Source organism: Phlebotomus argentipes, unplaced genomic scaffold (genome assembly GCF_947086385.1).
Source record: "Phlebotomus argentipes unplaced genomic scaffold, Phlebotomus argentipes genome assembly scaffold_4, whole genome shotgun sequence".
NCBI lineage: Eukaryota > Metazoa > Arthropoda > Insecta > Diptera > Psychodidae > Phlebotomus > Phlebotomus argentipes.
Window position 1 is genome coordinate 10,989,137 of NW_026776174.1, and position 25,579 is coordinate 11,014,715.

Here is a 25,579-nt window from a genome sequence, read left to right on the forward strand (position 1 = left end):
TTTTGAAAATTCACCAAAATGTACTTAAATAAATGCAATTTTTCTCACCTTATTATCCGATGAAGAACTGCACTCTGCTCGTTCTGCATTCAACCACGACCAGAACTCAACTAAATCGACAACTCAGATGAGTTTTAGTGAAGGAATTTCCCAACATTGCTTCATCCCGACACCCGAGCCTTGTTTTATGACCCTTTTTTCATACTTTGCATTTTCTCTGCCTATTTTCTGTAAAACAGATGTTTTATTGCACTACTTTTCTCCCTCGAGCGCATCATGGAATTTTGAACCGGTTTCAGGTATTACGAGAAACTCTTCCGTAAACCATACGGAGGCATTTCTTGACCACATTCGGAAATAGTAAGAATACTTGGTCTTACTCGTTTCTCCTCTGAGGGCAATCAGGTAGAGTGCCGAAAATTGGGTAAATTTTATGAGGGTCTGAGAGGTCTGAAATTTCTGTGGGCCATAAAATTTAGGGACACCATATGGCTTATTCTATACATGTTTAATCTGTGAAACAAGAACGAAAGCATTTCTTGTTGGGAATCAGAAACTGAAACCTTTCTCATTTGTATCATGTTCATAGTCGGAGGGCAATAAGGTATTATTGCTCTCCGATTGCCCTCAGAGACAGAACAGGAAACAAATCCGCAACGGTTTCACATCCACTACCGATGAGTATCCGTTTCTTGAAACCCTTACGTAGCGTGTGGAACCGCAACTGGGCATGGAGGGGGGAAACGTCACGCCCCGATAAGTGCACTTTCTGCCAACCTGCGATCGCGGTGAGAAAGACATTAGACAGTTGCCACAAGTCTTCATTAATTACCCTAATCGCAGGAATTTTTAATTTCCTAAATGGTTTTACTTACAACACTTTTACATATTTGTGCAGTGTTAATTGCGTGACAATTTCATGATGTAATTGTGAGGATACAATTTTTCTTCCATTGACTTTCTGCAAGACTTTCTGTGTGTTCGTCAGACTTGTCTGAGGAGTTGTCCGCAGTGCGGACACTCTGACGTCGGCTTTGGCTCTTCTCGACATGTGTTGAGACTGAAAATGTCGGACGGCAGTGTGATTAGTGCTCTCCCGAATAAATTGCTTAGCAAGCAGTTAAAAAGGAAAGCGAGTGATTTTCTGTGCTCTCGAAAGAACGCCAATAATCTAGTGGATATTATACAATGTCTAAAGGTACGGCCGGACGAGCGGAAGGAGTGTTTTTCGTGGTGATTGTGGAGAAGGCAAATTTTCTCTTCCTCTGCATTTCAGAAGTCAATTGGCGACCAAAATGCCTCTCCAATCATCCCGAGCATCCTGGCCCTGGAGACAATATTCACGGAGCTGCTGAGGAGTCGGTCGATGATGATCGAAGTGCAGCCGCTGAAGCCAAAAGGTGGGCGTGAAAAAATCTGCAACGCAATTCTTTCTAGCAGCCATTTTTGACGTGAGAAGCAACTCTCGAATTTACTTTTCCTCTCGCCTTTCTCAAGCAGAAAACACACCGGAGATTCAGTATCGGACGTGGCTGCAGGATTGCTACGCCGAAACATATGAATTCATCCTCAAGTGCTTGTGCGTGGACAGAGAGTCGGATGCTATCCAGGCTCTCGCCACGGCGATGAATCTCTTGTCTCTCGAGGGCAAGTTTCCGATAGACTACGTCACGGACGTGGCGTCTTACTTTCCCTGCTCGAAGCTCCAGAGCATTCTGCAGTGCCTCCTGTCCAGCGAGAGGGCGAACGCGCACCTCATCAGCCGCTTTCAGGAGTTCACGGCCTATCACGACGTCCTGCAGAACGCGTGGAAGGTTCTGCCCAGACTCACGCCACGCGGGCAGGCGCCTAATGAGACGTTCATGATCAACTACTTGGACCTCGCCAACGTGATGGCCATCCAGAGCGCCGACCAGGAGCAAATTAGTCTTTTCTGTGATAATTCAGGCGAGAGTGGCAAGGCAACATTCGATTACCAGGCAATCCGGAAGAATGTCAACAAATCCTGGGCCTGCGTCATGCACTGGCAGCACACAGCGGCCACGCACCAGAAGGTGCTGACGGTGCTGCTGGAGAGGATCTTGCCGCACCTGGACAAGCCTCTCGCTCTCACTGACTTTCTCATGGACTCGCTCGACGTCGGTACGCATTGCCGCATGTGCTTAATCCCCCGCAATCTTATCAACCCGCGCATTTCTCCCCCTCTCTCTCTCTCTCCGCAGGAGGTGCCATCAGCTTACTCGCGTTCCAGGGCGTGTTCACGCTCATCCAAGAGCACAATCTCACGTATCCCTTCATTTACGAGAAGCTCTACTCCATGTTCGAGCCGGAGATCTTCCACACCAAATTCAAGGCGCGCCTCTTCTACTTGGCCGACCTGTTCCTCAGCTCAACGCACCTGCCCGAGGCGCTCGTGGCGGCCTTCGTGAAGCGCCTGGCACGCCTGACTCTAGTCGCTCCGCCGCAGGACATCGTCATCTGCCTGTACTTCATAGGGAACCTGATTGTTCGCCATCCGGGCCTCAAGCGCCTCATCTGCCACCCGAACGGCGGTCAGGTGCTGCGCGATCCCTTCATCATGGACGAGTGCGACCCAACCAAATCCAACGCCATCGAGAGTTCGCTGTGGGAAGTGGCGACACTGCAGAGCCACGGCATTCCCTCGATTGCCACAGCGGCCAAATTCATATCGAATCCACTGCCGACCATCGAATGGGACTTGACACAAGTGCTCGGCGTCACGGAGGATGATGTGAGTAGACTTGCTAATCAGCCGTCGAACGGCCATTAATGACTGCCTTTCGCTTCACAGCTCTTCGATCAGGCTATAAAGAAGAGCTCCAAAGCTGCTTTCCTCACATTCGACAGGCCAACAGCAATGTTCGTACCAAGAGGCGACAAGACGCAGGAGTTTTGGAAGTTATTTTAACTAGGAATCTATTGTAATTTGTTACCCAACATTTTTTCTGAAATAATTATGTCTGATCAACGTATCGATCGAATAGTGCGTATTTTTTCTGGAGATACGACAACTGAGCAAAGAAAGCGATGATTCTGGGAAACCCCTGAAAGATCGTTTTAATATTGATTAAGCAAATACATTTTTTTTCCTCATATTTATTTACTTAATCTGGATATGAAAGAACATTTTCCTTTGAATGGTTGATCAATTTTCATCATTTCAAGAGGCTTTTTGGAAAAGAGCGGAATTGACTCCTAACGCGTAGTTGTTTTCTGGCTGAGAGGAATGTTGGATTCGGTCTTCTGGGTTGTTTTCATGCCATCTGGCAACCCGAGCAGCTGATGTGACAGTTCAAATGATAAACACGCAAAAACATGAGAGTTCAGTGATAATTCCAGTGCGAAAATGGCGAGTTCCTCCACAGTTTCCATCCGGATATGCCAAGAGGGCCACGCCAATGCCCTGGCGCTCAACAAGGACTGCACTCAGATCGCCGTGGCGGGGCGGAGTCTCCTGAAAGTGTTCAGCATCGAGAGCGATGGCTTCACGGAGGTGTGCAACATGCGCGGGGGCAAGAACCAGAACCTCAGCTATTCCTCGAACGATGTGGCCTGGAGTTACTTGGAGCAGAACATCCTGGCCACAGCGGCGACGAATGGCGTAGTTTCTGTGTGGGATCTGTCGCGCTTCGGGCGACACAAGCAACTCCTGGTGTACAATGAGCACGAGAGAACGGCGCACTCGGTGACTTTCCATCCCACTGAGGCGAACTTGCTGATCTCGGGCTCGCAGGACGGGACGATTAAGTGCTTCGACACGAGGACAGACAAGGGCGCCATCATGACGTACTTCAGCAACTCCGAGAGCGTGCGAGACGTGAAGTTCAGCCCGCACAGTCCCAACACGTTCGCGGCTGTGTCGGAGAACGGAACTGTGCAGATCTGGGACATCCGGCGGTCTGAGAAGTGCACCACGCAGTTCACGGCGCACAGCGGGCCGATTTACACGTGCGACTGGCATCCGACGCAGCAGTGGCTGGCGACGGGCAGCAGAGACAAGCAGATCAAGATCTGGAACATGGGCTCCAAGGCCGCCCTGGAGCACACAATCCACACGATCGCCGTGGTGGGACGCGTGAAGTGGCGCCCGGACAAGATGTTCCACATCGCCAGCTGCGCCCTGGTGGTGGACTACAGCATCTACATCTGGGACGTGAGGCGGCCCTACATCCCGTACGCCTCCTTCAACGAGCACACGAACGTGACGACGGGCATCGGGTGGAAGGGCAGCGATCCGTACGTGTTGCTCTCCACCAGCAAAGACTCGACGATCTACAAGCACGCCTTCAAGGACGCCCAGCGTCCCTCCATGAAGTCCAATCCTCAGGGTGCGACGGTGAATCACAGAGGAGACTTCCTGTTCGCCTACAAGACCAAAGTCACGCCGCCGATCACTGCCAGCAGCTCGAAGGCCAGCCTGTTGAGCTCGAGGCCCAAGCAACCCACGAAGACTGATCACTTCCACCTGGCCAAGTCGAATCTGCAGAACTTCCTCGCGAAGCCCGACCAGGGATGCTTCTCGAAGGACGTGGCGCATCCTTCGCCGCTACGCGAGTTCCACTGCTTCAAGGGCTGCGCCAGGGAGTACAAATTGGTGGGGAAGAGTCTGGCTGAACTCTGTGATCACAACATGAATGTGGCCAAGAAGTACGGCAAAGTGCACGTGGCGATGCTGTGGATGTGGGTGAAGAATCTGTACGCCTTCTCGCTGAACAACAACGTGAAATCCGAGCCAAGAACATCCACGAGTGGCTCAAATCTCCTGGGCAGTCGTCTCATGTCGCAGACCTCCAATCAGTCCAACAATGTGTGGGAGGAAAACGTCGGCAGGAGCGACAATGACGAGAGCACTGGGTAAACCTTCCCGCAAAGCAGCAAATTCTCAAGTTATAACAGAAATGTTTCTCTCTAGATTGAAAGCGGACGATCAAAACTTCCTGGAGCAGAAGAATGGAGAGCTTCTGAGCAGTAATCAAACTAGAATCGCCTATCCTCCGATCAATGATGTGGAATCGGACATTTCCTTCAATGATTTCATCTTTGGCGACCAAGAACTGACTATTGAGCACATGGATTGCGTGAAGAACTTGAGGAATGGCTTCCTCTACGTGGGTCCGCACTTCTGCAAAGAGTGGTCATTGCCGAATTCGCCTCTGATTGGGAGCGATTTGCACGCTGCCAAGCATGAAACACCGCCAGAAAGCTCCCAAGAAACCACACCAGTGAGAATTTGTGCACATTTCTTGCCCAAAGACACATTATGCTCAATATTTGGTGGTTTCATTGCAGCCTCCGCATCCGCCAAGTCTGATAAAGATGAATTCCACACCTTATGTGCCATTCTGGGAGCCTCACGATGTTCTGGCTGACTGTCTGACACTGCAGGCGGACATTGGAGATGTGCAGACATCGATATCCATTCTGATCGCTCTGGGGGAAAAGCGGAATGAACTTCCAATTGACAAGAGTGTCCATGTGAGTGCTTATAAGCCAAGAGAAGCTCTCAAGTGCTGACAATCTCTGTTTTCCAGGAACACTGGCTTCTGGTGTACATCGATCTCTTGCATCGGTATCAAATGTGGAATGAAGCAACAACGATCATGAACCTCTCATGGATGCCCAACATTTGCATGATAAACGAGCAATCAACGGCTGTCTATACAAATTGCGGCATCTGCGGAAGGCATTTGGCCAGCAGAGCGGGATGGTATTGCTCCAAGTGCCGCTCTTCAGATGCTTCCAAGTGCAGCGTGTGCAATACAATCGTCCGGGGACTCTATGCATGGCAAGTCTTTTCTGCATCACTCTTCCTTCCCCCACTAACTGTGAATCCTTCCAGGTGCCAGGGATGCTCTCACGGAGGACACTTGGATCACTTGAAGCAGTGGTTCACCATCCACTCTAAATGTCCAATTTGCGGGCACTTGTGTGAATATGAGTGAAAGCGGCCAAAGTGTGTAAATAAAGGATGAATTCTATGCTCAAGTTCAAGGGCATTTTTGTTTACAAACAGCTGATTCGCCGGCCGGCGTTCAAAATCAGCTGAGAAGAACTTTTACTTCGCAGCTCGCTCACGCGCCGCGCCACCGCCGTGCGATGTCAGAGAAATGTCAGTGGGACAGTCGTGAAATCAAAGATGGCGGCTCACAGTGGAGGTATGGGAGGTATTGATTGGGGAATAAAACCCTTTTTATCGTCCAACTACACGTCGCTTAGCCAAAGTGATATCACAAATCTGGTGAAGGCTATCATTAAATAGTGAGTATGGTGAAAATTCCGAGGAATTTGCATGATTTCTGGGTGAAAAGTGGGAATCTTTCTAAGGCTCAGCAATGGCGGCCGCAAATTTTCAGACAGACAAAGAAAATTTACGAAAAGTGCTTGTTAATCGTAATTTCTCTTGCAGTGAGTACGATATCATCGAGCACGATGAGGTGTACGATCAGTTCTTCACGTCCATGGTGGCCCTGGCAGCAGATGGAATCAGCGCTCAGTGCAATTCGAGTGAGTCTCGGGCGCCCCAATTGCGCTCTATTGCGTATCAATTCCTGCCGAGTCATCAAGTTTGTGTCCGATCTTTTCTCTCGCTCTTGCAGTTTGCCACTCCCAGATGGATCAGGTCACCGAGGCGACGAGCATTCTCATCCGGTTCCTGCTGCACCGCCTGGAGAACTCGTCCACCACAGAGTGCAAGATTCTGCTGGGTCCGCTGAAGAGTCTGTGCGAGGGCAAGAGCACTCTCAACACGCTCGACGTCACTGTGCTCATTGCGATGCTGAAGAACGCCAAGCAGCCGGAGACGACTAAGAGTCCTCCGCCCAACAGTGACAAAGACAGTCCCAAGTCGGAGATGAAGAGATCCCGCTCGGATCTCTCGTGTGTGATAATGCAGCAATTGACGACTCCCCTCACGAGTGGCACCTACACTTGGACGCCGCTCAACGAGGAGCAGAAGGATTGCTCGGTGAGTGTCATCAGCTCGATCGAGGGCCAAATGGGATTCTTATCGTCTTCTTATTTGCAGCAAATGTTCATCAAGTCCAACATCACTTGCCTCCAGGCTCTGAATGCTGGCAGTGTGATCCTGAATGTGTGTACGTCACTCCCAATTTTGTCTCGCTACCGCATCAAGTACGAGGAGAGCGCTCTGCAAGGGAAGAACCTCTACTTGCCTCTCACGCACTCTGAGGCCACGATCATCAAAAACACCTTACCTCAGATGTCAGCAGACATTCTGATTCTCTACACAGCTCTGTCTGTGCCCGTTATTGAGCCCTTGACGCCTAACAAGATCATCCAATTGTCACAGTGTGCAATGTCAGCGCTCTATTGTGCCGTTCTCTCATCGATCTATGGCTCTGTGCTGAGTTTGCCCACCACGGGCTTCGGGAAGTCAGCGCCACAGCAGCAGCAACAACCGCCGACGCCCAGTTCAACTGGTCAGACGCAGAAAGAGGGCACAGATGGTGAATCTCCGGACTATCACGCCACGCTGGTGGTGAACAAGGCGTTGGAGATTTTCGTGAAGATCGGCACGATATTCAAGAACTTGACACGCAGTCATATTTACCACAATCACTTCTGCATGGGCGCTTGGCTGCTCATCACGGGCATTCAGGGTGCAATGGGTGCCTCGGGATCTGGCGTGGCGAAGCAGCAGTATCACCAGCAATCGTCAGATCATGGACAGAAGCAGAAGTACCAGAAATATCCAACACAGCGACAGACTCAGCAGCATCAAGATGAGGATTTGCAGCAGATCGATGTGGAGCCAATGGAAATGTTGCAAGAAGAACTGGTTCACACTGAAGACGATCAGCTTGAAACGCCTGGAAGTGCAGTGGATGAGAAGGGAAGAAGTCCCTCGAAGGGCACAGTGGAACAGACGCCGGCTCAAATCCCGTCGCCACGTGTGAATTTGTTCAAAGTGCAGCAAGGATTTGGTGTTCTCAACGATGCTATTGCCACACTGTGTCTTGTGTTGCTGACTGAGTTGATTGACGACCTGAAGGTTGAGTCTCGATCGGGAGATGATGAGTTCTATGACGGTGAACCGCCTGAAGCGGCTGGCTTCGACATCCTGGGCCAGTACACGTCTCTGCAGCGTGTCATCCGTGTGCTAACCAGTGCAACACTGCAGCAAATGTTGACTTTTCTGGCCACAGTGTCGTACAGAAAGGCGTGCGCTTTGCGTCGGGCAAACACCAAAAATCCCAACGATGAGGAACCCATCAGCTTCAGTGACTCCACCACGTACTTCAATGAGACGTTCGTGTGCTCTCAGGACTCGGAAACCGAGGAGGAAGACAGTGAGAGCTATTTAGGTAAGATGAAAAGAGTTTATTTTGTAAGGATTGTCTTGCTGATGGCTGTATTTTTGCAGGACTGTGGTTCAAGGAAACCCTCTCGCCGGAAGGAAATGAGGAGCAAGCTGAGCAGCCTGCTCAGGATGCACAGAATGAGAATGGTGGCGGTGTGGTGACAGCGAAGGATGAACCACATGAGTATCTGGATCTTGCTGCGCAGATCTTCACCTTCTTGGACTCCTCCTTGGGTGCCAATCATCACTATTTGTGCAGGTATGTGAAGAGCGGCCTGAGTGAGCAGCAGATTGTGCTCCTGGCGAACATCCTGAAGGACTTGGACAGAGATGCGTCGCGCAGTGAAGGGGAGAATGGAGGCTGTGCTCGATGGCAGGGCGCCATGGTGAGATTCGCCGGATCTCTAGGACGCTATCTGCACAATTTGATATCTTCAGGCGTGCTGAATGAGTCTCTCCAGTCATCTCTGCTGCTGCACTTGGGCGTGTCGCCGTGGACAAATGACACCAACTGGCCACTTCAAGTGTATCCTCGCACGCTGGCGGTGCTCGTGCAGATTCTCCTGCTGAAGCCGTGTCAGGAGAAGGAGGCCGCGTGCCTATCAGTGTGGCATCGACTGGTGAACACTCTGGTGCAGGGCGTTTGCTCTGAACAGGCGCAGCAGGGATCGGATTCTGACAATGACGATTTGAATGTGGAACACACGCAACTCCTGCTCTTTCTTTTCCACACTCTAAATCTCATGCAAAAGAAGTCGATTCTGCTGCTCACCGCGGGCGGAGTGATTCGATGTGCCGAAGTGTGTCGATGCATTACACCGGATAAGCCGCTGAGGGACAACCAGATCATGCTCCTGTCGCGCTTGCTACTCTTCCTGGAGTATCTTATGAAGCACTTGTACAATCCGCCGGCGAATGTGCTGGAGCAAGTGAGGTGGAACTTGTTCAGCGTGGTGACACTGGAATCACCACAGAAGGTGGATGTGTTGAACAATCGTGTGAAATTGATCTCGTACAGGAAGGATATTGAGGACAAGTACAAGAAATTGGCCTCAGAAGTGAGTGCATCGAGTGGAGTGAGACCCAAATTCTACACAATCACGCCGTGGGAGTTGAAGCTGCAGCAGGAGTTCAAGATGGATGGATTGGCGTGGAATTTCATCCTGTGCACGCCGGATAAGTTGAAATATCATCTGCTGATTGATGCTTTAATTGATATCCTGTCCGTGACTGACATTTGCACGGGAAATGTGCCCTTCCAGACATTCTGTGCTGTTCAGTATTGTTTCAATTTGTCCTGGAAGCTGATTCTGGGCATGGCGCCGTCAACGCCACACGTTGAGGATCTGATCACGGACAAACCGCCCAATTTGCACTCCCTAATTTGGTCGATTCGGTGCAGTCAGCCCGTTTCGCATTCGCACTACCTGATCGTGAATAGCCTGGTAAAGCAGGGCATGTATACGCAATTTGCAGAGATTCTGTGGAACAAAGTGACTGAGCATTCAGCTGATGTGAGGAGTCGCATCAACCAGACCATCATTGGACTAGACATCTTTGCAAAGTCCTTCCAGACTTCATCGCCTAGACTCTCCAAGATTATCCTGATTGATGCACTGCTTTCGCATCTGTACGCTGTTTTCTGGACGGAGACCAACTCGAAGGTGAAGGTGGAGAATAATGCGTCCAGTGCGGCTTCCACGCCAACAAACACCGCCGTGACAACAGTCGTGAGTTCCTCTGCGGAATCCCTGAGCGGCGCTGTTGGTGGCGTGACTGAGAGTGATGCGGGAAAGCATGTGTCGTGTCTGGGAAATGTGACACGTGAAGATTTGACAACAACACTGAGATCGAAGTTACTGGATGTGATTGATATTTTGCTGGATTTCCTCCACAAGACCACTGTGAAGAGTCTCTGTGGTCAGATTCCGATACAATTGATGGAATCTCTGATTGCCATTACGAGTTCCAAGACGAACTACTGTGTGGATATAACCAATCACTTTTTGAGCGTGCTCAGTGGACAGGACAAGGATGTGGTGAATATCATCTGGACGATGGAATTGACGCCAAGCAGTGAGGGAAATTTGTCGCAGAACATCAATCAGCCGGTGGAAATGCACACACTCGCTGTAATTGATGCACATCTGTCGGAAGTGTCCAAGTATTCGATTTACTCGATCTTAATGTCACTGAAGCATACGTTGAAATCCGCTCTTAAGGTGTTTTCACACCTCTTGCCACTCAGTAAGAATGAGCAGGCGCTCCAGAAGCGCCTCCAGAACATGCTAATCCCACTGATATTTGACATAAGAACTTCATATCTCTACGACACGGCCAATGAGTGCTTGGAGATCCTCTTGGGTGGAAATTACACGTCGCAATCCTACCAATTCTTGGCGTACTGCAATATTCTGAAGCACACTTATAAGCTAGTCATTGACTACTGCGAGATGTCAGCCACTGTGTCGGAAATCAATCTGGATGAGGCCATTCTTCATCATGTCTTCAAGTTCTGGGAGTCGATGTTGGACAAACAGATGGGCCTCAAGGCGATGCATGAGTTCTTCTTTGAGTCAAAGCGCGGAAGTCTCGTGAACATTCTCCTGTCCTTCTCCAATACCAACATGTCTCAGGCGTATTCGACCAAAGTGCTGCAGTTCTTCGAGAAGCTCTTCCAGGCGTCTGAGAAGCCAGACTCGCAGTTCAATCTGAGTCAGTTGTGTCAGTGCATCTCGGAGTTGGGTGCGGTGGAACCGGGCAAGCTTAAGACGTGGCTGAGTCACATTCTTCTTGGGCCAGGAGGAGCAAATGCTGCCACATCGAGCAACAACTCCAGCAATGTTCAGACGCCAACGAATGTGGCCACTGTGTCAGCTGTGGCGAATATCTCTGACCAGATTGTGCAGACGTCCAGTGGTGACAATGTGGAGGCGGTTGAGATGGAGATTGAGGATGAGTGTGTGGTTGGCGCATCCGGTGGTGGTGTGACTGGATGGCAGCAAGGCACGAGTATCACCACCAATCGATCAGAGACGCCCAATGAGGAGTGCTTGGAGAAGAATGGGAAGCTGTTGCAGACTCTGACCAAGTACATTGTCAGCGAGAATCGCATTTCACCCAATGTGTCCACCGTTCTGTTCAATGCGCTCATCCAGATTGCGCAGAATCTGCTCTGTCCAGCGCAGGATGCCCTGGAGTTCACTGAATTGCTGCAAGTGATGGTGACTCTGGCGGATGCGGGCCAGGGAAAGGGACACGCAGTGCTCTTCAGTGCTGCCATTGAGTGGCTGGAGGTGTCGAAGTATCATGTGTTGGAGAAGTCGTTGAACAAGCTGAATGCCAAGTCGGGCGTTGCGCTGGAGAATGTCTCGTCATTGCTGCAATACATGAGTGACTTACTGCAGGGGCTGGGATCGACGGGCAGTCGGGCCTTCAGTCCACCATGGGAGGAAGACAATCCGCCTGACATGGATGATTTCGTTGATGACGTGGGAGCTGATGATGAAGACAGCGCCGTCGAGGACTCAGATGAGGACAGCCTTGGAAATAAACTCTGCACCTTCTCCATAACACAGAAGGAGTTTATGAATCAGCATTGGTGAGTGTTGTCTTAGCGCGACTGTGTATTGGAAATGTGAAACTAATGAGTGTGTTTTCTTTGCAGGTATCATTGTCACACGTGCAAAATGGTAGATGGTGCTGGAGTTTGTTCAGTCTGTGCTCGTGTTTGTCACAAGAATCACGATATCAGTTATGCCAAGTATGGTAATTTCTTCTGTGACTGCGGAGCGAAGAATGACGGAAGTTGCCTGGCAATGAGTCCAAGAACCAATGTTCAGGAGAGTTCAGCTCTCGCCTCAGTGATGGGACAAAATGTGACTGATGCTGATCATGTCATTCAGAGTTCACTGAGACGTCGCGTGTCGAGTCCACAGCCGCAGACATCCAGCAAGGATGCCTTCAGTGGTGAACGAGATTATCACATGGCGAAGGTGATTGATGCCTGCAAGGAGGCGTTAAACAATCATGATCAGTGGACGTCAGTGGTGAAGTTCGTGTTGGACTTCTTTGAGATGATTATGCCGGCAATCAATGAGAATTGCGCCAAGTATTCCACTGTTGGATGTCACTTGAGGGCGAAGAATGCCATTGAGCGACTCCATCATCCGGAGAAGACATTCACGATCAGTGATCAAATTATGGTGTCCACGATGGGTTCGCAAGAGGGGGCTTTTGAGAATGTGAGGATGAGTTACTCTGGAGAGCAAGGGCAGACAATTCGGCAGCTGCTGTCGACAAATCTCGTGAGACGCGTGGCGCTTTGCTGTCTGTCGTCGCCGCATGGGAAACGCCAGCACTTGGCGGTGTCGCATGAGAAGGGAAAAGTGACGATTCTGCAGCTGTCGGCGCTGCTGAAGCAACCCGACGTGGCTAAGAGGAAGTTGACACTCAATCGACTGTCTTCAGCACCAATTCCGTGCACGGTACTATCGCTGGCATCCAATCCGGCCAATGAGGACTTCCTGGCGGTGTGTGGCTTGAAGGAGTGTCACATTCTCACGTTCACAGGCAGTGGATCACTCAGTGAGCACATTGTCTTGACACCACAATTGGAGACTGGAAATTTCATCAAGAGGGCCATTTGGTTGCCGGCATCACAGACAAAATTGGCTCTCGTCACGGCGGACTTTGTGAAGATCTACGAATTGGCGGAAGACACGTACAGTCCGCAGTACTATTTTCTCGTGCCGAGCGGAAAGATTCGCGACTGCACGTTCGTCTATCAGGAGGATCAGTACTACATGCTGCTGATGGCGTCTTCTGGGTACATCTATACACAACCTCTGGCCAATGAGAGTCTGGCGAAGCACGGACCGTTCTACGTGACAAACACACTGGAGCTGGATCATCCGCACATCAAGGATGTCAATGGACAGATTGGTAATGGTGGAGTGTCCATTTACTATTCACACGTGCTGCAGATGCTGTTCTTCAGCTACACGCAAGGGAGGAACTTTATGGCACCACTGGTGGATGTGAATGCGGGCGTGAAGTGTGTAATGCATTTGCAAACTGGACCCAATACGAAGAACTCATCGAAAGGACCTCTTCAGCCGCTCTGTCAGTGGACAGAAATTCCCGGGCATCCAGGCTTAGTCTGTGCCATGATGCAAACGTCCAACAATCCAGTGATTTTCATGTTGAAGCCTGAATGTGTGGTGATGCAAGAGATCAAGGCGACGTCATCCAAGGCGAAGATTATGGATATGGTGGCGATTCGTCACTCTGTGTCTGGTGTGGAAAAGACAACACTGATTTTGCTGTGTGAAGATGGAAGCTTGAGAATCTTCTCTGCCCATCCCGAAGGCACTGGTTATTGGATGTCGCCTGAAGTGCAGCCGGTGGGAAATCAATTCTACTCGTCATTTTTGCCCAAGTCCACGAGGCGCAGCAAGAGGAGCACCAACAAGAGTGCTGTGAGCACAGTGGCTGCTTCCAACAAGACGACACTGGGTCTGTCTCAACCCTCCTTCCCGATTGACTTCTTCGAGCACTGCACGCTGATGACAGAGGTGGAGTACGGAGGCAATGATCTGCTGCAGATCTACAACACGGCACTTCTGAAGCATCGGCTCAATTCCACGGGACTCTACGTGATGTCTAGCAAAGCGAATGGCTTCACGCTGGAGGTGTACAACAATGATCCCAATGTCGTGATGACGGGCGTGAGGATTCTCATTGGTAGTCAGGATCCACAGAGAGCGCCCACGGCGGTGACAATTCACGGGCGCACAGTGACGACAATTGTCACGCGACCGCGATGGTTTGACTTACCGCTGACGCGTGATGAGAGTTTGCTGAGTGACAAGAAGCTGTGCATCTCCTTCGGGGCGTCACAGGATCCAGAGAATGTGTGCATGTTGGACAGCATTAAGATCTATGGCAAGACGAAGGATGTCTTTGGGTGGCCTGAGGAGCAAGATGAAGTGGCTGCTGTGGCCACAACGGGCACATCCGGAGGACAGTTGTCTACCCAAGCGGCGACATCATCGACTGTTCAACCCGCTGCCGATGCTGAAACCAGCTCAGTTCAAACTGTGACGACACTCGATCGAATGGTGTCGACGATGCTGGAAGTGCTGGACAGTGGCATTAGCTTGATTGGCGGTGTGAATGTGGATGAGCAAATCAAGGCGAAGGCTATTGAAGTCTCCACAGCTCTTCTCATCTATCCAACGCCGACAATTGTGCAGAATCACGCAAAATGCGTCCTGGCGTCACTGCACAGCAATCGTCTGATGTATCATGCGTACAAGGACAAGGAGATCCTCACGGAGATCAACAGGGAATTGAACAAGATGTCAGATGTGCAGGATCCCAGGAATATCGACCCAGAGGCATTCTACAGGCTCGTGCTGATGGCACGTGGAATAGCAGTGACTCGTCCTCAGGCACTGTGGAAGATCTGTGTAGACAACAACTTCCAGATTCTCTCCAAGTTGATGAAAATGATGAAGACACTTCATCAAATCACACCGACTGACGAGCAGCCGACACCGATTGTGAAGCGTGGCCTCAGTCACACTGAAGCCATTGTGCACTCGATTGTTGAGATCATCTTTGCCTTCGCACTCACTGATCCCGAATATGTGGGCCTCATGACGAAGTTCTTCGTGGAACTTCTGCTGGACAGCAGTGTGATTATCAGTCATAGTGCCAAGCAAGCTCTGATTAAGTTGCTTCGTCCGCGTGTTAAGAGACGCAGAGTGCTTATTGGAAGCCCACCGGGATGCTCAACACCCACACCGTCATCTGCTCCGCCAATCGCACCAATTGCGTCCACGTCCACGGCTTCTGGTGCCGCCGGAGTGGCAGGAAATGATGATCTGTACGCGGCTGTGATGCAGGAAGTTGATGCTATTGAATCGTTGGGACTGGAAGGCGCTGGTGCGGCGGCATCCGTGAATCCTCAGGCTCTGGCATCGCTGGAGGCACTTTTGGGAGGGATTCCCCAGATGATGGACCTTCAGCAAGACGCCGATGATGATGCTATCATGGAGATAGCAATTGCGCTAAGTCTGCAGGATCACGATGGCGATCTGAGTGGACTTCAGCAGGGATTGGCCAATATTCAGGGTCTCCGCGGCAGAACACTGCAGAGTCTGCAGGCTCTTGCGGCTGCTGGCGGCGTTGGTGGCTACAGCAACGATCCGTCAGCCTCTGTGGGTGGTTCTGACGATGAGGGCTCAAATGCCGCCACCGATGGCTCAACACTGCGCACATCACCGGCCGAACACGCGGGCAGCGGTGGATCTGAGAGTGGTGGCAGTGGCGTTGAGAGCATAGGCGGGACATCTGGGCGAAGTAGCACGTATGGAGATCAGCCGAATCAATCGCCGCCGCGCGAAGGGAATCTCCCACCGCCGCCGCCACAGCCGACAACGAGTGTGCAGGAGAGTGTGATTCAAGAGGATCCCGAGGACACAGCAGAGACGGAGAATGCAGCAAAATTGCACGTTCTGCGCTACTCAATTCTGGAGAAGATGATTGATAACTTCTGGGGACTGGATTGGGTGACGGGAACTCAGGCGGTGTCATTCATGCAAGTCATCTTGATGCTCACATCTGACTTGGACGGAACCCAAGAGGCCGATCAGAATGTCATGCAAAAGCTGCTGGATGCTCTGATTGAGAGACTGGAGATGGTGCCATCAACACAAGGTGTTCAAATGACGACAAGGACGTCCAAGACGGAAGTTCAGTGGCTAATCTTGCGCATGTTGAGTGTATTCATGGGGAAGGTGAAATCCACGACAAAATCCTCTTCTGCGCCTTCTTCCTCGATGGCCAGCGGATCGAGTACAGCAGCTGTTCAGAGTGATAATGTGACATTTGTGGCTTCGGCCACGGCGAATGCTCTGATGAAGGCCGGGACGATTCCCTACTGTCTCGTGCTGTTGGAGTCATTTTTGCCCTACTGGAAGACGGCGTGCGCTAATGAGGACATCCCATCGAGTGGAGCCACTCTCAATGCTCCGATTGTGACAGTTCCCGGCGGACCGCCGAGCAACAAGATGCTGAAGCCCACGCAATATGGACCGATTCCCGACATGCAGCCCTTCCATGCCACTCAAGGCGGCTGTTCGGATCCCTACGAGTCCTATCAGACACTGATCACGGAGATGGCAGTGAAGCTGCCCTATCAGATACTGAAATTGTCCACCGGACATCCTTCCACGTACGATTGGTACAGGAATATCTATGAGTACATGACTTTCATCCTCTGCGAGTACATGCTGTACTGGCAGACGCCAGCTCTGCGCCGACAGGTGCGAAAGCTCTTGCTGTACGTGTGTGGAAACAAGGAAAAGTATCGCCAGATGAGGGACATTCATGCCCTGGACACTCACATGAAGGCGGTGAGGAAGTGCACGGAAGCGAGTGTGCCGCAAACGAGTGGATCTCTCACCATCCCAATTCTCGACTACGACGCTCTGGTGGAGTTGACTGAACATCTGAGGGCGTGTCAGGAGATTGCGTCTGTGCGCACGGGTAATTGGCAGCACTTTTGCATCAGAATTCACAATGATATCCTGCCGTGTCTGCTGCGAATCAGCTGTCAACAATTGGATGAGGGCGTGTCGCCGATCATCTTGCAGCTCTTGCAGTCGGCAGTGTGCAATGCTGGTGCCAAGAATGCCGTTGAGAGCAAGTCAATGGTGAAGGAGAGGCGCGATCGTGAGAAATCGGAAGAGTCAGAATGCACGGGCGACTCAAAGTTCGATCCTGCTCTCTGTGCATCACTCGTGGATCAGATTTTCAATCAAGTTCCGGCTAAATTGCTTGTGAAATTCATCAGGCTGTTTCTGTTGGAGACCAATTCGACGAACTTGAGATGGCAAGCGCATAGTTTGATCTATGCTTTCTATGAGAACAGCAATACGACGCAGAAGGAACAATTGCTGAATCACCTCTGGAGTCTCTGGCCACTGCTGTCGGCGTACGGAAGGCGCACAGCTCAGTTTGTGGATCTCATTGGATTCCTCACGCTCAACACCAAATGCTCCACTGATCGTCTGCTGCAGTACACCGAGCAGGCTGTCACTGTGCTGAGGCAGCAGAATGAGCTGCTCTCGCGCCATCCAAATGCACCGATCTACACAGCTCTGGGACAAGTGCTGGAACTGGAAGGATTCTATCTGGAATCTGAGCCATGTCTTGTGTGCAACAATCCAGAACTGCCGATGGCGAACATCAAACTCTCGTCCATCAAGATTGACTCGAAATTCACAACAACGACAATTATTGTGAAACTCGTGCAGAGTCACATCATCTCCAAGATCACTCTGCGCATTGCAGATCTGAAGAGGACCAAGATGGTGAGGACAATTAATATCTACTACAACAATCGCACTGTTCAGGCGGTGGTGGAGCTGAAGAATCGCCCAGCCATGTGGCACAAGGCGCGCAAAGTCACTCTGTCTTCTGGTCAGACGGATGCAAAGATTGACTTCCCACTGCCGATCACGGCGTGCAATCTTATGATTGAGTATGCGGACTTCTACGAAACCGTGACGGGATCGAGTGAGAGTCTTCAGTGTCCGCGATGCAGTGCTGCGGTTCCGGCCAATCCTGGTGTGTGCAGCAATTGTGGCGAGAATGTCTATCAGTGCCACAAGTGTCGGGCGATCAACTATGATGAGAAGGATCCCTTCTTGTGCCACTCTTGCGGCTTCTGCAAGTACGCCAAGTTCGACTACACAATCTTCGGGCGAGCGTGCTGTGCTGTTGATCCCATTGAGTCTGCTGATGATCGCGCCAAGACTGTCCAAACTATTCATTCGTCTCTCGAGAAGGCTGATCGCGTGTACAGACAATTACAGGTAGATTTTAAACTATGGGTTTTCTTGTCTAGAATATGCTCTGAATGTCTATTTATTTGCAGGCGAATAAACAATTCTTGGAGCTTCTCGTGCAGAAGATCGCTGAACACAAGTTGGACAGGAATTTCGATGATTCTGTGGTTGTGAGTCTTGTGAGTTCTTCTCAAGTGAACAAAGTGATTCAGTTGTTGGCGCAGAAGTACTGTGGAGAGTCTAAAGCTTCCTTTGAGGATCTCAGCAAAGTTATCCAGAAAGTGCAGGCCTGTCGAAAGTGAGTTTTGCAAGGAATCTCAGTTTGAGAGTAGCTTCTGATTGTGTCTGTGTCGTTTCTAGGGAACTTGTGGCGTACGATCGGAGTCAGCAGGATGTTCACACGGCGAAGAGTGATTCTCCGCCCAATGAAAATATCGTGGCAGTCAACAGATGCTACGGATGCGCTTTGGCATCGACGGAACACTGTCTGACTCTCCTGAGAGCCATGTCGTCGAATGTTGTGTGCAGCTTTGGGCTGTGCATGCAAGGACTTGTGGAGGAATTGGCGCAGAACAACTTGCGTCGTGGTACAGTTCAGATTCAGGATGAGGTGAGATCGCTGCTCTGTCTGCTGACGCGTGACAACAAGGATGCCATCAAGAGTCTCTGCACGCTGATCCACGATCGCGTGAAGATGGCTCTGAGTGGAACTGTGCCACTGGCGAACTTGGACACGGCTGTGCGCCATGAATTGGCTCTGCTGGAGGCTCTCGTGGCGCAAGATGACACGCTGTGGGAGGAAAAACTGAAGACTGTTCTGCATTTATTCACACTGGCGTGTCAAGATCCACGCGGTCCAGCCGTTGTGGTCATTCAACCATGTCTGCGGATCATTGAGACACTAATCTGCCCTGCACCGCCAACGAGTGCCACCAACAAGGATTTGTCAATTAAGGACTTGTGCACACTTGCCTGCACTGAGGGTGTGACTGTGAGCTTCCAGGAGTGGCTGGCGGGGAATGCTGATCACTCCTACGAGGTGTGGAAGAAGAGAATGCCGCCAGTGTGTGGTGAAATGCCACCAGGATCACCGCCACCCACAGCTGCAAGTCAGCAACAGCAGGGCAATGGGAAGACTGTTCAGCGGATGTTCAGGATGATCATGGAGCAGAAGAGATCGCAGTTCAGGAGGAGGTATCTCTATGAGAAGTACGGCAAGAGGTGGAGGAGCAAGGTACTCTGCAAGGGTGTTCAGCAGCCACCGTTGGAGTTGCTGCCTTCGTGGCTGCAGAAGATCCTCTTCAATCCCAACAGCAGGATTGTGAGGAAGATGGCATGTGCACTGGTGACATCGCTGTGTCGCTCTGGAGAGACGAAGAGGGAGATACTGAATCTGCTGACGGGATTCCTGAAGTACATTGGTGATGCTGGTGAGGCGTGCGCAGAATTCATCTCGCTATACATTTCTCTGGCCGAGGAAACGCCGTGGCGACAATATCTCGCCCTCAAGGGCGTGCTAGTGACCATTGCTGATCTACTGGGGGCGGAGATAGAGAAGATCCATCACCTCGAGGAGACGACACTATCATCCGACTTGGCGCAGGGATACGCTCTGCATCAGCTGGTGGAGTTGATGTCAATGTTCCTGGAGAATCCGTTGATTCGACAGTCATACAAGGGAAAACTTCTAGGTCCAGTTCTCCAGGGATATCTGTCGCTGAGGAAGTTGGTGGTTCAGCGAACGCGTCTCGTGGATGATGCCCAGGAGAAGTTGCTGGAGATGCTGGAGGAGATGACAACGGGAACAGAGGATGAGACTCGTGCCTTTATGGCTGTTCTCATTGAGACTGTGGATAAGACACCCATGAATGACATCAAAACACCTGTGTTCATCTTCGAGCGTCTCTGCTCAATTATTCACCCTGAGGAGAATGATGTGAGTGAGTTCTTCCTCACGCTGGAGAAGGATCCGCAGCAGGAGGACTTCCTGCAGGGACGCATGCTGGGAAATCCCTATCCCTCGTCGGCTGCTGGCTTGGGACCGTTGATGCGCGATGTGAAAAATAAGATTTGCAGTGATTGCGAACTGGTGGCGCTGCTTGAGGATGACAACGGAATGGAGTTGCTGGTGCACAACAAAATCATCAGTCTGGATTTGCCGGTGAAGGATGTGTACAAGAAGATCTGGCTGGCTGAGGGTGGTGAGCGCGATGGCATGCGGATTGTGTACAGAATGAGAGGACTTCTGGGCGATGCTACGGAAGAGTTTGTGGAGACGCTGAACAACAAGAGTCAGGAGGAGGTGGACAATGAGCAATTGTATAGGATGGCGAATGTCCTGGCGGATTGTGGTGGTCTGAGAGTGATGCTGGACAGGATTGTGAGTTTGCAGAACATTTCACGGTCGCGATCGCTGCTTCAGGTGTTGCTGAAGCTCTTCCTGCTCAGTGTGAAGGTGCGTCGGTGTCAAGAAGTGCTGTGTCAACCAGAATTGGGGGCGATTAATTCGCTGCTGAAGGTGCTGCAGGTGTGTCTGCAGAGTGAGAATGATAGTCAACAGTCGGCTGTGACGGAGCAACTGCTGGAGATCATGGAGACAATCCTGTCGAAGGCGGCAAGTGACACTCTGGACTCCTTCCTGCAATTCTCCCTCACATTTGGTGGGCCTGAGTACGTCCAGGCGCTGATTTCCTGCACAAATTGCACAAATGTGCGCAACAATCCGTCAGTTCTGCGTCATCTCATTCGCGTCCTGGCCGCTCTGGTGTATGGGAATGACATTAAAATGGCCATTCTCTGTGAACACTTCAAGATGACGCTCAACTTTGGGAAGTTCGATGCCGAGCGCACGTCTGAGGACGAATTCAAGATGGAATTGTTCTGCGTGCTGACAAATCAGATTGAGCACAACTCAATTGGCGGAACGCTGAAGGACTACATCATCAGTCTGGGCATTGTGGAGAGATCTCTGAATTACATCACAAAGCATGCGCCGTGCGTGAAGCCGACGCTCCTGCGAACGGATTCGGATGAGCTGAAGGAGTTCATCTCGCGACCATCGCTGAAGTACATCTTGAGATTCCTCACGGGTCTGGCCACGAAGCACGAGGCGACGCAGTTGGCGGTGTCGAAGGACATCATCCCGATTGTGCACCGACTGGAGCAGGTGTCGAGTGATGAGCATGTGGGGAGTCTGGCGGAGAATCTCCTGGAGGCGCTGTGCACTGATCCGGCGACGGCGAAGCGTGTTCAGGAGGAGAGGGACTTCACGCGTGCGGAGAAAAAGCGTCTGGCGATGGCGACGCGGGAGAAGCAGCTGGACGCGCTGGGGATGAGGACGAATGAGAAGGGCCAGGTGACGGCGAAGGGTTCGATTCTGCAGAAGATCGAGAAGCTGCGCGATGAGACTGGGCTGTCGTGCTTCATCTGTCGCGAGGGATATGCGTGCCAGCCGACGAAGGTGCTGGGAATCTACACGTTCACGAAGCGCGTGCCGGTGGAGCAGTTCGAGGTGAAGCGCAAGACGCCGGGATACACGACGGTGACGCACTTCAATGTGGTGCACATCGATTGTCACATGTCCGCCATTCGGCTGGCGCGCAGCCGGGATGAGTGGGAGAGCGCGAGTCTGCAGAATGCCAACACGCGCTGCAATGGACTGCTGCCACTGTGGGGCCCTGAGGTCACGGAGAGCGCCTTCTCGTCCAGCATGTCGCGCCACAATGCGTACATGCAGGAGAGCACGCAGCGCTGCGAGATAAACTTCCCGAATGCCATCCACGATCTCAAGCTGCTGCTGATGCGCTTCGCCTTCGAGAAGAGCTTCCACGAGGATGCTGGAGGCGGCGGGCCGGAATCCAATATGCACCTGGTGCCGTATTTGGTGTTCTATGCCCTGTACATCCTCCTGTCGTCGCGGTCGTTCTCGCGTGAGGAGAAAACCCTCACGGCCTACCTGGGCCAGGGGGCGTCGGACAAGTGGCTGGAGTGCGCCTACGAGGTGGAGAGTCCTCTGTACCAGATCACGCTGTCGCTGGCGCTGCACACGCCGAATCTGTGGCAGCAGCACAAGGTGTACCATCTGAAGAGGCTGCTGGCCATCGCCCAGGCGCGCCACGTGAGTCCCAGCAGTGTGGTGAAGAGTCTGGCGGCGACGGACTGTGAGGAGAAGGACTACTCGGTGTACAAGCCGTATCTGATGTTCTGGGCGCTGGCGGATCTCATCTACAAGCACTTCTTCAAGACCGTGTCCACGCCCAAGGAGGAGGACTGGCCCATTTCGCTCTTCGACTACCTGCGACGCAACGACGAGGCGATGCTCAAGTCGGCGGACACAGTTCTGGCCACCTTCACCGAAGAGTATCTCCCGTGCACTTCCCTGATGGAGTTCTGCGACGTGGCCGGTGAGTTTATCTTTGTGTTTCTGTTCTGCTTCCTTTGCTAACTGTTGTGCTCTCTGTTTCGCAGGACTCTTGAACGACATTGAGAACCCGAAGGTGTTTCTGGAGGAGATTCTGGCATCTCTAGCGTGAGATTTTCACACATAATCGCAAATTATTCACGTGTATTGAAAATTAATGGATATGGATTATAAAATATCAATTATCACACATGCAGTTCAATAAATTATATCGCTTTCATATTCGTTTTTCCAAATAAAATCTGCTATTTGAAATGAGGGCGTTTGTACTAAAATTGTTGTTTTTCGCAGTGTTGAGTACTAAAAGTTCTCCAAAAAAAAAGTCTTTGCAGTGTAGTTTTTCTCAGTGTTCCAACTGTCAGTTTGGTCGGGGGAAAAGTCACAACCACGGGGTCGCGAAAATTATCAAAATACTGCGGAGTGTGTATTTATAACTGCGGGAGAAAATTGTGAAAGCGCCCATTCCAATGATGGTGATAGTGATGAGACACCTGCTGACGGGAAGATCCAGCCACCTGCATCTCGCCCTGCGATGCTTCTCCACACAGTCCGTGCGATTTTCCCGGTAAGCCAAGCAGAACACTTCCCTGCCTTGGCGGGCTTACATAAGAATCTCTCTCACTGGGCGAAACGCAATTGCAGATTGGCGGAGGTGGGCAAGCTGGAGGCGCCGAAGGTGCAGGGCAAGTACGATACAGGGCAGCTCTTCCTGCACCGCGTCTTCGGCTACCGTGGCGTGGTGCTGTTTCCGTGGCTGGCGCGCGTGTACGATCGCGACATACCAAACACACAGACTCCGCCGATCAAGACGGAAACCGAGGCGGAGACGCCGTCCGGAAATGTGGGGAAGGAGGTGAAGGGCACCACTCACACCTTCTACCAAGTCCTCATCGACTCACGAGACTGTCCATTCATTGTGAGTCCGTCTATCTTCCCGTCTTGCTAGCTGTCTTATTGGAGTGTGTCTTTGCAGAGAGCCCAGACCGAGGCTGTGACATTCTTGGGCAATCAGGACAGCAGCAGGAGCCTCTACGCCATCCCAGGGCTGGACTATGTCGCCCACGAGGACATCTTGCCTTACAGCTCTGGCGAGAAGGCGCCGCTCCATCATGAACTGTTCGACAAGTTCCTCACGTACCAGCCAGAGAGGGATCCTCCCTTCGAGGCGCAGGACACTCTGCGCGCCTGGCAGAAGAAGAACCACCCCTGGCTGGAGTTGTCGGACGTTCACAAGGAGACCACCGAGAGCGTGCGCGTGACGGTGATCCCCTTCTACATGGGGTGCCGCGAGACTCCGGCAGCGTCCGTCTACTGGGTAAGCAAGGCTCTTCACCACATCTTCCCAGCAATAATTCCACTTGGACATTTCAGTGGCGCTACTGCATTCGACTGGAGAATCTCGGGGAGTTGAGCGTGCAGCTTCGGGAGCGACACTGGAGGATATTCTCCCTCTCAGGCACCCTCGAAACTGTCCGTGGCCGAGGTGTTGTTGGCCAGGAACCCGTGCTCAGCCCTCGTCTTCCGGCCTTCCAGTACAGCAGCCACGTGAGCCTCCAAGCGCCCAGCGGTCACATGTGGTGAGTCCCAGTCGCTCTGCCCACGTCCCGCGAATGCCAAATCACTGTCCTCTCTTTCGCAGGGGAACCTTTCGTCTGGAGCGCGAGGATGGACACACCTTCGACTGTCGCATCCCGCCATTCTCGCTCGAGAGCAAACCAGACGACGGAGGAAACACTCCCGCGGACGAAAATGCGTGATTTCACCTGACTATTTATTCGACAAAATCTCCAAGAGCAAATAAATCAGAGGCATAGTGGCCAATCTTCACTCTTCCTCAGCATCCGGATCTTCCCCTTCGAAGTCCCTCGTTTTCACATCAAAATCCTCTCCGAACTGAATCACATTGTCCACAATCATTAGCACTTCGTTCACGCTCTCCTCGTCGCTGATGTCCAGCGGCATGAATCTCACGAGACTGAAGGAATCAATCAGACTCCCAATGGCTTCTGACAGCTTCTCGTGCTTCCGTCCCCAGGCAGATTCGCTGTTCACCTCGCTGAGGAGTGTCATTGGGTCGGGTTCCAAGTATCTGTCCAGCTGCTTCCGGGCGCTCTTGCTGAGCAGATCCATCTTACTCAGGATATTCACGTGCGGCACCTCAATGTTCACCATCACGCTGAGAGCTGCCATCGTTCCGGAGATGTACTTCGCGCCGTCAATCATGAACTGGGAATCGAGCAGGAAAACACTGCACACCTGAAAGTTCCAGGATGTCAGCAGTCTCACGAGGTCTTTGCCCACTGACAAGTGTGTGTACAGCTCAATCTGACCGGGCATGTCGAATATGATGTAGTCATCGTCCGGCTCTCCCTCGTTGTCGTCATCCGATCCGCCGCAGAGTTGATCCTTCAGCCAATCTGGGTTCTTCACGAGGTACTCCAAGCAGAAGACAAGCCCTCCGTTCGGGCCATAGTGCAGCTCCTCATCCTCCATGGTGTCCTCGACGTTAATCAAGTCCCTAATGTCCGCCAGTGGCTGGTAATCAAAGACTTCTGCCGCAGGATCCAGATTCACAATGTTTATCACTCTCTTGGAATCTGTGGCATGTCTCTGCATTGTGGCACAGTAAGTGGACTTTCCACATCCCGCAGGACCCATCACCAGCTGTGCGTATCGCATTTTCCTCGGTATTTCCTTCGAAAACCAGGTAAAAGTGTTGAGGGCACGTTCGCTGCCTCGTTTGTAAACAATTTGACAGTGTGAAATTGCCAACAAACATTGCAGCCAACGTGAAAATGTCAAATTTTTAGATTCTGATTCAAAATCTGCAACGGTCGGATGAAGATTACAATAATTAAAGAGCGGAAAAAATATTTACTTTCAAGAAGAGAATGAAATATTTAAGAAATTTCTACTAGTAACTGATTGTTGAATTCAAATATGAGCATTTTACGAAAT

At 51.5% G+C, this 25,579-nt stretch overlaps 5 protein-coding genes across 5 annotated transcripts; 4 read left to right on the forward strand and 1 right to left on the reverse strand.

Moving 5' to 3' along the window:
- Window positions 1–979: 979 nt before the first annotated feature.
- Window positions 980–3,002, forward strand: LOC132257594 (nucleolar complex protein 4 homolog A). The gene is made up of 5 exons (XM_059754568.1): window positions 980–1,198; window positions 1,277–1,400; window positions 1,501–2,142; window positions 2,223–2,752; window positions 2,813–3,002. Exons 1-5 carry the CDS (start codon window positions 1,067–1,069, stop codon window positions 2,927–2,929), a joined length of 1,545 nt encoding a protein of 514 aa, XP_059610551.1. The 5' UTR covers window positions 980–1,066; the 3' UTR covers window positions 2,930–3,002.
- Window positions 3,003–3,292: 290 nt separating this feature from the next.
- Window positions 3,293–6,006, forward strand: LOC132258765 (GATOR complex protein WDR24). Its single transcript, XM_059756230.1, has 5 exons — window positions 3,293–4,875; window positions 4,934–5,243; window positions 5,311–5,496; window positions 5,553–5,806; window positions 5,861–6,006. Exons 1-5 carry the CDS (start codon window positions 3,368–3,370, stop codon window positions 5,961–5,963), a joined length of 2,361 nt encoding a protein of 786 aa, XP_059612213.1. The 5' UTR covers window positions 3,293–3,367; the 3' UTR covers window positions 5,964–6,006.
- A 151-nt stretch (window positions 6,007–6,157) lies between these two features.
- Window positions 6,158–22,841, forward strand: LOC132258774 (protein purity of essence). The gene is made up of 9 exons (XM_059756240.1): window positions 6,158–6,279; window positions 6,428–6,525; window positions 6,618–6,985; window positions 7,046–8,345; window positions 8,405–11,942; window positions 12,009–18,228; window positions 18,291–18,499; window positions 18,562–22,604; window positions 22,669–22,841. Exons 1-9 carry the CDS (start codon window positions 6,158–6,160, stop codon window positions 22,731–22,733), a joined length of 15,963 nt encoding a protein of 5,320 aa, XP_059612223.1. The 3' UTR covers window positions 22,734–22,841.
- Window positions 22,842–22,971: 130 nt separating this feature from the next.
- On the forward strand, window positions 22,972–24,378 carry LOC132258768 (polymerase delta-interacting protein 2). Its single transcript, XM_059756233.1, has 5 exons — window positions 22,972–23,186; window positions 23,264–23,537; window positions 23,595–23,936; window positions 23,993–24,198; window positions 24,261–24,378. Exons 1-5 carry the CDS (start codon window positions 23,089–23,091, stop codon window positions 24,376–24,378), a joined length of 1,038 nt encoding a protein of 345 aa, XP_059612216.1. The 5' UTR covers window positions 22,972–23,088.
- On the reverse strand, window positions 24,379–25,489 carry LOC132258769 (GPN-loop GTPase 3). The gene has a single exon (XM_059756235.1). The coding sequence runs from the start codon at window positions 25,298–25,300 to the stop codon at window positions 24,446–24,448; it is 855 nt and encodes a 284-aa protein (XP_059612218.1). The 5' UTR covers window positions 25,301–25,489; the 3' UTR covers window positions 24,379–24,445.
- Window positions 25,490–25,579: the final 90 nt, after the last annotated feature.